Raw genomic sequence first — 14446 nt, 5'->3', positions numbered from 1 at the left:
TTAAGAGAATAAAAAGTTAAAAGGATTTTTAACCGGAAGCCCAACATATCCCTCCAACCTTTCCCAAAATTAAAGTTTACGAAATAAAAACCCCCTTTGTTCTGTTTGTTCCAACTGCCCACCTTTTACTTTAAGAAGCTTTTTGAAACTATGCCTTACTTACCCTTTCTTTAAGCGAACCAAAGGGTTAAAACAAAACTCCAGCAATGTGAAAATTGAAAAAAAATAATTTTATTAAGGTAAAAATTACTATTTTAAAAACCCTAGGAACTTTTTCAGAAAAAGGGGAAGAACCTCTTTGGATTCTTTAAAGGGAAACAAGACACTGGCAAACCTAGCACCCCTAATATTCCCTTTGTTAAAGGGCCTGTCCATTTTTCCTTAAAATTCATCTTAGTTTTCACCAAGTAAAATGGACCTCCACCCCCAAACCCTTAAACCCTTTTTTTGGGGTTTAAAAAGTACCTAAAGGAAAACCCCCATGGGAATTGGCTGGAAATTACACCTTAAAGGGAGTTCACGGGTTTCATTTCCCGGAAAACTGCTTTCCTTCTAGAATCACTTCAGCAAGAAGGGTATCCGAGTTACAGGCATTAATGGCAGTGCAGCCTTTCCTTATCTTTCACCAGGATAGAGTGTCTCTGAGAACCAATCCTACTTTCATGCCAAAGGTGGTATCCAGGGTATCCTTGAACCAAGCTATTCATTTACCTACGTTCTTCCCTAACCCACAGAACAGGGGGGGAAAACTACTGCACACCTTGGATGTACACAGACAACTGCGCTACTATCTGGACAGAACTAAAACCAGCAGAAAACTGACCAGCTTCTGGTAGCATATGCAACAGGAGTGCAAGGAAAAGCAATTTCAAACAGACAATTTCAAAATGGATAGGAAATTGCATTCGATTCTGCTACTCTTTTCATGGAAAGACAACTCCTGAAAATATCAGGCCTCACTCCACAAGAGTCACAGCCACCACTACAGCTTTCCTACGAGGAGTGGCTACCAAAGACATTTTAGAAGCTGCTACTTGGAGCTCCATGCATACATTTGCCAAGCATTACAATCTTCCTTTATACTCCAGATCCCGAGCAGGTTTTGCAACTGCAGTTTTACAAGGGATCTTAACTACACCATCATTATCTTGGTGCCTCCTCCCCCAGTTTGGCTATGGTATTCTACCCATATGTTATGACTGCAGATGCATCCTTGAAGGACATAGTACAGTTTTGTACCTACCATAAATGTAGATGTCCGATAGGTATGCATCTGCAGTCAGGATTACCCACCCTCCTTCCCTCTGTGGTATTCCTAGGGTACTTACCCCTCTCTTAGCTAGCTGGGGGAATCTATTATGGTGTATTTGTTTGTATGTATATATGTATATATATTTTTTGCTTTCTACTGTTTGGAATTTTCAACTTTTATCCAAATTTAGCCTTCCTAGAGGGCACCTGGCATCTGGGTCAAGAAACACTGAGGAAAATGGCGTTGGCTGATGCCTTTATACCCCAGGAGCTATGACGTCGGGTGAAGTGCGACATCAGCCGAGGCCAGACCCAGACTTTGGAATCCGGCCGACCGAAGGGCTGCCTGAGGCAGGACAACCCATATGTTATGACTGCAGATGCATACCTATCGGAAATCTACATTTATGGTAGGTACAAAACTGTACTTTGTGATTACAGGGACTCTGCATTCTTCCTGTATAGATATGGGCCCTTTAGGGGGTGAGAGGGGGGTAAAGTTAGCACTGAACTGATCTGCCAGGATGTTGACAATATCAGTTGGTTCTGTAATTTTCGTGCCTTTGTGTTGTAACTCAGAGCAGATCTGGGTATTGCCATCTAGATTCTTGACATAGCTATATAATGCTTTGTGGTTGTCCTTGGATTTAGTGGCAATTTTGTTTTTGTAGCTAGCTTTGGAGGATCTTATAAGGGATCTCAGCTTCTTACTGAGGCTGACCAGGGAGCTCCTCCACTCATGGGATTTTACTCTCTTTTGCAACAGTTTCTTCCTTTTGTTGTACATTTTGTTTATGGCAGGAGACAACCAGATTGGCTTCCTTTTTTTGGAGGATAGCATCTTGGTTCTGTTTGGGATAGCACGATCCATGCACTCGTGTAAGTGCTTATAGAGTGCATTTGTGTAGGATTCAGCAGTTGTAACTGTATTGTCCATCTGCATGGGTATCATGAAGTTCACCACTTCTGTCTTAAGAAGCTTGAAGTTGGCTTTGGAGAAATTTTTTACTGTGGTTTCCTTAATGTGGGGTGGGGATGGGATGTGGATATCAAGGGTGATAAGCTTATGGTCGGATTGGACCAATGAGGAGTTGACTTCAGGTGTGGAACACTGGTCACTCATGTTGGTAATGACTAGGTCTAGGATATTGTTTCCCCTGGTGGGGGTGTGGATAAGTTGATCTAGGGCATTGGAGTTTATGAATTCCAGAAAGCGTTGAGCTAAGGAGTTGGTACACAAGTAGTTTCCCCAGTTAATGGTGGGGTAGTTGAAGTCGCCCATTATTAGGTTGTTTGGTTGAACCCTAATATTTTCCAGTACATCAAGAAAAGAGGAGTGGGAATCCTAGGGCATGGTGGGGGATCTGTAGCACGCTACAATTTGGATTGCAGTTTTGCCCAGAGTTAGTTGCACTTGTATAACCTCAGATGCATTATGCTGAGCAACTAGCCTGGAGGTGTGTATATCCTTAATGAATATGGACACACCTCCGCCTTTGGTGTTTCGGTCCAGGTTACATGGCCGAAAAGTGTGGTTTGAGTTATAGACTGGTGGTGCAGGGGTGCTCTCTGGAGCTATGGTGGTTAATTTATTTGAACCCTGCCTAAAAAAGGCACTATAGGGGCAGCAAGAGCCTTAGCCAGTATCTGGAATTCCATGGGTGACAGGTGCAGGCCATCTGTGGCAAAGCATCGTGGTCTGTCGACCATGTCATCCCAAGCAGACAGATACTGGAGACAGATACTGGATCCCCTTAGAATGACACCAGAAGCTTAACCAATTGTTGAAGTCAATCATTTTGTCCTTGTACTGTGGTATCATACTGGGCGATGGCAGAATGCTTCTCAGGGCTAGGGTCATAATGTCCCCTTTATTGTTTCAAACATCTGCTTTAGTAAAATGTTGTTTCTCTGTCACAGCTCCTGTCTCCATATACTTAATTCTTTTTGTATCCTATGGCAAACCTCTAGTCCTAACAACATATATTTCCATTTAGACAAGTGATTTTGGTTAAATATATTACTCACTAAGCTCAGTTGTGCTGCTCTAAACTATTCCTGAAGGTGCAGAACTGTGTGAGGTCTGCTTCCTGTATGAGCTAAATCATTTTGTGCTATTTCCCCCTTGTAGCCCTGCTACCCCATATAGAGTCCAGTATCTGCATTTTGATTTTCTTCCAGTAACTTCTGCCCAGATTATACACAAAAGCTTGTGCTGCATACAGTACTAGAAATACTATATACATTTTGCTGCTTGTATTCTCTGTTGCATATATGATGCAGTAAAAGTTTTTGGTGCCTAATTAATACCAGGATCTTTGCCCTTACCGGCTCCCATGTTTCTTTTGAGGAGTCATTTGAAGTCTTAGATAGTCAAACTCCTAGATATTTTGTTCCCTAGAATTGTCATAGTTAGGAAAACTCTGCCACTATGGTGTATGAAGACATATAATTAACATATATAGTTTTAGTTTTATCTATATTAATTTTATATTCGGAAATTCTACCAAAGTCAGTTAGTATGTTAAATAACTCATGAATATCTCTTTCTGAATTAGTAAGGTAAATGATAACATCATCTGTGAACACAGTGATTTCGCTTCAACTTCTTCCCCTATCCCAACCTTTTTATCTCGGACTGCTGGATTTTTTTATATGAATAATTCTAAATATATTGCGAAAGTAATAGACAGGGAGTACAACCTTGTCTAGTTCCTTGTTCCACCTAAAATTGTGAGATAACCCTCACATTTACTTTAACCATTGCATTTGTTCATTTGTAGATCACCTTCCTCAATAAGTTAAGAAATTTCATGAGGAGCCCCATATTGCACATTAACTCTCAGAGGTACTGTCAATGTACTTTACTGAATGCTTTTCCTGCATTAAGAACCAACATCACTAAGCCCTCCCCCACCCACTTTTCTTCAGCAAGTCTTAGTATAATGTAGTTCTTTAATACATTATCAAATGTTCTACTATTTTCAATAAAACCACCCTGAACTTTATTTATCATTCTAGGGAGTTTTTATACCAGTCTCTCAGCCAAAAGTGCCATTAAGATTTTATAATCATGGTTTAAAACTGGTCTATTTGTATGGAGATTCCTATTCTTATTGTGATTAATACCCCTATTTATTACCCTCTGTACTTTTTGAGACAAAAACCTTTCCCATACTTTCTATTATTAGCATCTCATGTTCTCTTTTATTTAAGTGCATTTCTTTCAAAAATAATTATCCCTGTTCTCCTGCTTCTTAAGTGTTGGAGCGTTTATTCCACCTTTGCCTTGTCAGTAAGCACTTGCAAATTCATATTCCAGGAAATAAATATTAATCCCATTTAAATCATATATAATGTACTGCTGACCTGTTCTTTTTTGATGTCACTCTCATTTTAGAGATCCCCTCATAACTAGTTTCCTGAAAACCTCATTCTTTTTATAATATCTTCAGCAGCTTTATAGTAATTTCATCAATAATAATGAACATGAATCTATATGTAATATGGATCCTACTACCATCATTTATTTTCCTTCCAATACAACAAATCATTGTTCCATGCTGGTATTGTATCTGTAGTCCTGTTCTCTTTCTGTCCCACCCAGAAATAAATATGCACCACAAGTAAGTCAGCCAATTTATATAACATTTTTATGTTCTTATGTAACCACATTTCTACTTGTAATATCCAAGCTTATTGGCAAGCTAGCTTCATGACTTTTTCCAGGCCACCTAAATATTTTAATTGGTTACCAGACAGTATTCTTCTTTTCACAGATTTACCTGGCACTTTGAAACTATTCCTCTTCCTTAACCACTTTTTAGAGATTAAAGGCATCACCCGGTTTGCTGTTGAATTTCTATCCTGCAATCTCTGCTCTTGTTATTTTGTCTAAATGTTTCTTTTTCTGAATTCAATTTTATTTTTTAAGGTTAACATTTTTCTGCAGAAGTCTCACTGAATTTTCCTGATGAATTTGAGTTAGCATATTTCAGTACTTTTTTATGCAACCTTTCAGGTCGCTCGTGCTAGCCATATTCCAATCCCACTCACTTTAATCTTATTGGATTTGATTCTCAATGTCCCTCTTGAAATTATTATCCTTGTCCTATTTGTCACTATAGTTAGTTTTGAGTTCTATAAGGTTCTTTGGAATGATACGTTGAATTATGACCCTCTTCCTTTTACAGATAAGCTGCTTTATTTCAAATTAAATTGAAATAATCAGTGAAAATTCCACATAGTTTGCATGTTATCATGCAATAAGTTAAGAAATTTCATGAGGAAAATAAAGTAATTAGAAAAGAAAGTAATGTTTAACCAAGAGAGCCAACATAGTGCTCAACACTTTAGCCAGAATAAGCTTTAACCAGTAAATATTTTGCCATCGGGCCCTTTTTGCCTCCCTTGGATTTGATTCTATCTTTTGCCCCTTTACACCTTTTAGCTATTAGCCTAGTAGCTTCCTATGAACCTATGAACTATGAACCCATGTTCTTTAAATTGCTGTCACTGTTCTTATTTGGTTAAAACAATATTAGCTCCAGCACATGTTTTTAGACTAGTAGGAAAGAAGACTTTTAATATTGCCGAATATATATAAATGTGAATCTTAAGTTCAAGATTTACACTTTCAAAACATGGGAGGAACTTGGTCTTTCTTAGCCTAGTGTACAGACAGCAGTCTTGGAATTCATTAACAGAGGCACTGGGAACCTCCAAACACTGGACCCTACTCAGTTTGGCTTTGTTAAGGGCAGATCATGCCTCCTAAACCTGGTGAACTTCTTTGAGATAGCTACCAAGGTAAAGGTGGCACACACAACCTACCCAGACCTCGCAAAGGCCTTCAACACCATTCCCTATTCTGGTATTATAGACAAGCTCATGGCTCATGGACAGAACCCACATGGTGAGAGTTGCAGGAGCTAGGTCAGATTCTAAGCCGGTTACAAGTGGAGTTCCGCAGGGCTCAGTCCCAGGACCCCTTCTGTTTAGCATATACTTCTCGGAGGTACAGGCAAGCACAGGAGGACTATGGCTGACCAAGTTCACCGATGACTGCAAGCTAGGGGCTATAATTGACACTCTGGTTAACACAGACATCCTCCAAGAGGGTCTCACTGAGACGGATACCTTGTGTCAAAATCACGGCCTCAAGCCAAATGCCAAAAAGTGCATAGTCATCCCCTTTGGAAAAAAACAAAGTACCCACAAACTACCACATAGGTGGTAGTCCCCTAAATATGGAAGACATAATAAGGGATCTGGGGACCCAAGTAGATAGTAATCTCACCTTTGATAATCACATTGCCAATGTGGTTAGAAAATCTTTCTACGTGGCCCACCTAATCACAAAAGTGTTTGCATCCAGATCAAAAGAGGTCATTGTGCCCCTCTATTCATCACTCATCAGACCCATCATAGAGTACAGCGCCCCATTTGGGATGTACCTTACAAGACACCTGCAACAGCTGGAAAGACCACAGAAGTACCTCACCAAGAGGATCACTGGCCTCAAACAGATGCCTTATGTAGCTCGACTGAAGAAACTCCAACTGTACTCGGTTGCATACTGCCTACTCAGAGGTGATCTCTGCCTGACATACAATCCATGTCCAACCCAGAATTGATGGACATGCTCCACCTAAAGAAAACCTTATCCCCTTGAGCCACATGGTCTAGGGATCTAAACCTCACCACAACAATAAGTAGGACGTGCTGGAGGGATAGATTCCTGTCCCAGAGACTTCCCATGCTTTGGAACAAGAATCCAATCTACATTAGGCAGAGCTCCTCACTAGCACTCTTCTAAAACCTTGACGAGTGGATGTGAAACAGAAAGTTTACCCCGGGGATCATTTCAGTGGCTCTGCTGGACAGAGGCACAGGGAACTAATCTAAGGGGGTGGCGAAAGCCAACACATTCTGGCTAGGCTTATAAATGCCTTCAGGCAGATAGCCTAGTACCTACCTATGAACCTATGAACCTACAATGACCCTCTGCTTTCCATTTTTCAATATTTTGCTCTTCTTCCACAGTTCACTAAGTAATAGCTCCTTCAGTTAATTTTTGGATCTTTATAATAATAGGATTCAGTAGGTAAAGCATCAAAGAGCTACCTGTATGAAATATCCTGCATGCTCTGCCCAACAAAATACTTTCCATCAGAAGGCTGGTCCTTGTACTTAAAAGTTCTCTTTCATAAATTTAACACAATTTTTCCTTTGTTTCCTAATAGGATGTTAGAAATATGAAATCACCCCTGCCCCTTGTATTCCATTTCTACTAAGCTTTCCATCGCAGCCAACCTAATCATGTGATCACAGTCATTCTTCTGCATCATTTCTATCTCATCTGCAGTGTGAGTATAAGTTATTTTCTAATTCTTCCAACCTGTGATCTGTCCTCTCAATATATTCCTAGATATGTTCATTAGTTCTGACCACCTCATGATATATCTTATCCATTTTTTTCATATAAGTTTGTCATTACCTTGTTCATTTGAATCCACCTTCTTTGGCAGCTTGTTAGCTTGAAATTTACTATTTTTGATCGTTATTTTTTCAGTTTCATCACTTATCCTCCTGCTCAGGATTTCATTAACTTGTTCTTCCTCCAGGCAGACTGCATTTCTCAGTCTATGAAGATTTTCATTCATTTTGGCTTTCTTGGGCTGGAGGGATAGAAACTACCTCCATTTAACTCTGCACCACACCAGAAGTTCTAAACACTGGGCTTATTGATAATTTCCCACACTGCCAAATCTAGCAGTCCTCTCAGGTACACATTATATAGTAGGTCTTGCAGTAAAACCATAAGCTAGTAGTTCTGATTTCTCTAACTTTTGCCTGTTTGCTTTGCCAGTATTCAGTAACTTCTGATGACTTTGTTTACCAAACAATGTATGTTTAAGTGACTGCATTTGACAGTAAATCATGCCTCATGCTTTTGCAACATAGGAACAGAGGAACATACTAGACAAGCAATCTTTGGCACCATAAGATACCTAGCCATATACACCTTTAAGCAGACCCCTTTCAAGCACTTAATACTTCTGGCTGAAATACATTTAGTTTGCAAGTAGCTAAGGATTAAATCCTACCTGTATATTTATTATACCAATACCAAACTATTTCAGTAGTAGCGACTATGTTAACAACTGCTCCCATTTAGAAATCAAGTTGAAAAAAGTCATGGCCTGTCTCATAAGACTGACATCTATTATAGAGGCTGGTAGTCTGGATTACTTTTTTCATGATGCAGGAAATATAATTTTGTAGCATATAACAGTGTTTCCCTGGCAAACATTTGGAAAACCTCAGCAGACTGATTGCTAACATCAATAAATATTTGGAGGAAAGAAAAAAATTAACAAAGCTGGCACCACTGCTGGCAAAGAGAATCTCAGAGGTTATGACAATGAACTGTATACATACAATTCAGATTCATCGCAAGATCATAACTCTAAACTGAGCCTGAATTACCCCAAAGGAATTAGTACCCCCCAAACAAAACAACAAAACAAAACAAAGCAAGACAAAGCAAAGCAAAACAAAATAAAACAATTCAAAGCAAAGCAAACAGACAATCAAATAAGTAAACAAGTAAGTAAATTGTTTGTTTATTTGTATCTTTCGGCTTTTCCCGGTTAGGAGTCGCCACAGCGGAACTCCGGTCCGCTAATGATTGGCAGTAGAGTTTTTATGTGTTGGCTTGCCGGGCCTAATGCACAACCTTCAATGAAGGAATGCCCGTTCACGCATGTCGCCACACAGAAGACGCTCTAACTGAGAATCAAACGGGCAACGTCTAACTGTGAGGCGACAACGCTACCGCAGCACCACCACCGCAGTACTACTAAGTAAGTAAATAGTTGAACACAGTAAAAAGTGGGTGTACATCGCCAGTAGAAAGGATAAGAAAGGAAAGGTAAAGAAGGAAATGCATTGTCTCTAGCAATGAGTGGAAGTAACATCCCTAATTATCAAATAACAAATGAGAGTATATACCATATGGAAACAAAGAAATGTAAAAAAGACATTTCATTTTACAGTACCATTTTCTGCTAATCTTCAAGGGAAAATAGGCAAGAGCATACTTGAAATCATTCAGTAACATAAAGGCAAAAATGGGATATTGCACAGGAACTGAATGCTCCAGATTCATGTGGAGAGAAATAAAATAATTGATTTAGATACTGATAGTTGTCTGGATACCAATGGCCACTAGCCAGTGCAGTTCAAATAACCACAGCCATAAATGCACTAATGGTTTCAAAAAGGGATTCATTTATTTATTTTTATGTATGATAAATATGCATGTATGTATGTGTTCATTCTTTCATTCATTTATCCATCCATTATTTACTTGTGTTGGTGTTCATCCATTCACCCATCCATACAACCATTCATCCATCAATTCATCTAAAATTGTCCAGTTTACTTGTTTATTCATTTTTGATTGGCTAAATCTAACCAAGACTGTCACCTTTTATGAAAAAGGCCTAGGAAGACTGATCACTACATGAATATAAAAATATGAATTAGGAATACATATCCGCTTGTTTACATGGTGCAAGAACTGCAAATAAGTGAACATATAGAATATTGCATGTAGAATAAAATATTTTGCATAGCAGAGTAACAGTGCACATTTTATCAGCTTATAAGATTATAGCATATACAAAACATCAGTAAAAATCTGAATATCACCTTCTATTTTTATCTAGTCGACCCCTGACTGTGTAAGATCTCGTAATAATTGTGCTACTTTCTCTCTGAAATTGTTACAGTATACCATGTGACCATGGCCATGCTGTTATCGGTGCTCTACCTTAGTAAACAAAATAAAAATAAATAAAAAAATTAGGATTAGGCTATCTAGTTAATGCATAGCTTTTAAAACATTTGGTATCCCTTGGTAGCTAAATATGATATCCACACTATACAGGTCTAAAAGTACACTGTGAATATAAAATGGCAGCCATTTTATATTTTATTCTACATGCAATATTCTATGCATGTAGAGGCATACATGCACACAAACATGCATAGACAAGTTAATCAGCTATAATTATTTTGAATTATGATAAGAAGACGTGTGCATTTTCTCTTGTCCTTCAATGTCTCGGAATCTCATTTAACATATTGAGAAGCAGTTCACTAAATGCCTTATCATTTAATGTGTATTTAACAGTTGGAATGTCTGGTATATATCAGAGGAAGACCTGTGGTTTTATTCATTTGATAAATGAGTATGGAGACTGATCCCAAGATCCTTTCCTGCCATGTCCATGGTAAAATAAATAAATAAATAAATAAATAAAGACCATGACTTACTCACAGCCAGAAATTAAATACTGAACTTGACTTGACAGCAAGCCTGTCACAAAATAACAATGAAATTCATGTCCCTTGCCTATGCACCTGAGAGATAATGCCCTGAATATGACCTAAATGACCCAAATCCAGTAGCATCTCAGGTGATGAAAGGACAGGAATTGGAAAGCTGGGACTGAGAGGTTGACACAGACTGCCGTCCTTAGGATCGGGAGGTGGTATGGCATCCTGTACTGCTGATTCCAACAGGAATGTTGACCGACTGCAGGAGCTATTGGGCTGTTACTCTGGTTAGTTAATAAGGGGATATGGCTCTTGCATCTATTTGAGGAACTAATCGGACAAATGGACATAGAGAGGGGTACCTCATGGTAGACACGGGGAATAAAAATAACATTTGTAATCACAATAATATAACAGCAATTTCTGGGAATAACCACAATCAGATAAAAAGAACATATTGGTGATAATACAGTTGTAACAACACTTACAAGCAGAAAGTGACACATATGTTACTACCAAAATACTAATGACACATAGTGAGAGACTTGTTATTTAAAACCATGACAGAAGTAAAAGTACTTCTGTAACATTTCATTTCTCAGCACATGGCTAGATACTAAACAGTCTCTCTGTAGTCAGTTTTAATATAACTTCCCATTATCCATGGAGCAGTAGTATTTACAACCTTCGGGAAAACACTCTTAGTTTTCCCTCAGACATATTACGTTAAGGCTAATTTACATCAGGAAGCTAGTCCAACTGGCTGGAACCACCTTTCTAAAAACTATAACCCTGTGAATAAGTTGGAAGGGTTTCTTCTTAGGGAAAATGAATCATACTTGCTAGATCTCAATGGATAAAGTTGTGAAGCACTCTCCCATTTGATGGCAAGAGGATGGAAGTACTTCAGCGCTGTATTAACATAAAACCTGAGGTATTCTATGGTAGTATGGTCTGGTAGTTGGGAGCTCCTTGCCTTTCTAAAATGAGCTGCAATGATGCTGTTAAAAAGTAAAGTGAACAGACATGTTTAGAGTGCTTTGCAACAACAGAGTGTTGTGAAGAGAATTAAGTGCCACTGGGTGCATGGCATATTCCAACCTTTGTAAGAGGGCATTCAGCCTGATTGCATTTCTTGTTTCTGGTATCAGGAAAGTGATACATTTGCAGTATGTCTCACTTATTTTACTTTAGAAACCACACCTGCTGTTGCAGAGACTGGATTTCCTTCTCCAATGCTATTGATGGAGGTCGACTGTCATCCTTAGCATTAGAGGGTCAGCTGGGGGGGCAGAAGGTAGGCTTATTCGATCTTAGAAGTAGAGGTGGGTTCTGGCTTTGCTGGGATGTCCAGGGATTCATACATTAGAGCTCAATATACCTTGGATGCAAACAGGGACTCCAGCAGAGAAAATGAGGGTTACATGTCCACATCTATTTGCAGATGAAGATGTTAGCTCAGTGACAAAATGTGCTGACTGGTGAAACAGGTACAGTAGTCACAGAGCTGGCATGCTGAAGTAATACATAGCCTTCCAGGGATTTGTATCAATTGGACACACTTCCTGAGGTATTGCCAAGGCATCCAGAGGACATCTCAACAGCAGAGATCAAGGCAGTGAGCTGTAGTGCAATAGTGCAGATATAGCTAGTGCTGCAGATTATTGTGTGAACTATATGCGCACACAGTAGGGATGTAGTTTGTGAAATTGTGAACAGAGTACATGTTAGTCTCCCACATCAGTGACAAGTGCAACTGGAGCTAATAAGCTGCAGCATGTTGGAATCAAGGTCACTACAGTACACACCTTTTTGTGCCATTATACTTCCTAGCCACAGCTATTCTTCATTGCTGAGTCCTGATTATTTCTGTCAGCAGCATGCTCTAATGAGAACTTACACGCTTTTGTCCTCTGCAGATTTTACCCTCCTTGTGGCTGTTTCTACTGTGGCCATTTGTCCCTCAATCTCCCAGCCACATTCCTGCAACCAGGTGTCCTGCTGTGTTGTAGGTATACTGATGTCAATGTACATTTGTATTCCAAGACTAAAAGAAGGGTTAATGTATATATAGATCCTTAAGTCACACTTTATGAACATTGCATATAACTCTCAAATAAGGGACAGCACTTTTCAGAGATTTGGGATGCATGGCTACATTTAAAAAGGCCCTTGTGGTAGTGAGCCTAGTAAATACCTCTGAACATTAGCTGTATGGATGATGAAGGAGCCGAATGAGAGGCCAAAACTTATATTTACAAAAGCAGATTCTGATGCTACATACAAAACTATCTCTAACTGAATATATCAATTCTTTTCTTTTAGGACTGGATATACTAGAAGGACAGTCACATCCAATTACATGGGAGAAATTTCAGATTGTTGATAATGACAACATCGATGCTGTTCGTTTGGTGACTGTTGAAGGCTTACAGCATGGACGACTCACAGTAAGAGGTACAACCAAAAAAAAAAAAAAAAAAAAAGTGGAAGTAAAAATGTCATAATTTCCTCTGAATTTGCTAGAAAACAGCACCATGAAATCATTGCAGTTTTTTTACCTTTACATTGATATTTTATAAGAATCTAGTATTATTTACACTTTGGTTTCTATATAAATTTAAAACATTCGGTATGATTTGCATTTCATCTCACATCATTTTATTGCTGTGGTGAAGTACAAACTTATTATATCAACCATACCTCATCTTACAGTCTTCACTAGTGTTTCATTTTTATTAACTATTAGCGACCCAGATATGCCCAGCAGACATACTTGTCCTTTTCAGGGACAACCCAGGAGCACTGTCTGACTAAGTAACTTATTCAGTCACACAGTAGGTAAATGTAGATGGAACTTCCATGAACTGAACAAGAAGGAAACAAAAATTAGTAGCTCCACAGAAGCATATTTAATTATTTATTAAAATATGAGATAAGCGTTTTTGTCTTACAAACTGCTCATCAGACTAAGAATAAAATATAATACGCTAGCACTTCTCTTGACATTTACAGTATCATACATATTAAATCAGGTGCTCGTGCTATTGATGTTTTGGTATGTCCTCAGCTGCTTTGTTTTAGCATGTTCTCTGACACTGACTACTCAGTACATGCAACAGCTAGTTCGACCCCCAAAGTATAACTGTGTGGCCTGCAGAAAGAATTAGACAGAAAAATAATGAACATTACTATCTGGGTTTGGATTTACTTAGTAGGATTTGCTTTAGCTAATCAAAAAATAAAAGTCTAAGGAACTTATAAATGAGACAAGGCAGACAACCCTTGTGCCCAAGAGTTGTGGTGGCAACTGTGTGTCTCTAGTCCAGAATATACCCAGAAATGTTAAACAGTCCAGCTAAAATGCACAACATTGTGATTAGTGCACTTAATGTCTTATACAGTGACAAATGTCCTGTGCCAGCCTTCATCCTGCTTACATATATAATACCATCCTAGATAATTTCAAGAAAGGTCATTTTTTGTCAGAAAGTTATAGTATTTGCATTTTCTTCTTTCTTTAGCTGTCTCAGTGAAAAGTAACATTTTTGAAGCACAGTGCTCAGATTATTACGATCCAATTGTTTGTGAATTGACTCATGAACTCCGCTCCAATCCACTAGAGGGTTATGGATTTGAAAAAAATAAGTAGAAAAATAAATAAAATGATCACTGTTTGGGTGACTAAATGCTTTTGCAGAGGTCTGCCTTTGTCATCCTACCTAAACATATGCATACATATGTGTGTGTGTGTGTGTGTGTGTGTGTGTGTGTGTGTGTGTGTGTGTGTGTGTGTGTGTGTGTGTGTGTGTGTGTGTGTGTGTGTCTAAATATATATATATATATA

At 38.7% G+C, this 14446-nt stretch overlaps 1 protein-coding gene across 2 annotated transcripts in view; it reads left to right on the top strand.

Moving 5' to 3' along the window:
- LOC122813289 (FRAS1-related extracellular matrix protein 1-like) overlaps positions 1-14446 on the top strand; it is a 1751891-nt gene that overhangs the window by 228189 nt on the left and 1509256 nt on the right. For both annotated transcript variants that reach the window (XM_044085535.1, XM_044085536.1), the window contains exon 8: positions 12925-13056. In XM_044085535.1, the coding sequence (XP_043941470.1) occupies positions 12925-13056 (132 nt within the window). The remainder of the gene's footprint in view (positions 1-12924; positions 13057-14446) is intronic.

This window comes from Protopterus annectens, chromosome 10.part0 (assembly GCF_019279795.1).
Source record: "Protopterus annectens isolate FY-2018-M chromosome 10.part0, PAN1.0, whole genome shotgun sequence".
NCBI lineage: Eukaryota > Metazoa > Chordata > Ceratodontiformes > Protopteridae > Protopterus > Protopterus annectens.
The sequence above is the reverse complement of the archived record's forward strand: the minus strand, read 5'-3'. Positions and strand labels throughout refer to the sequence as shown.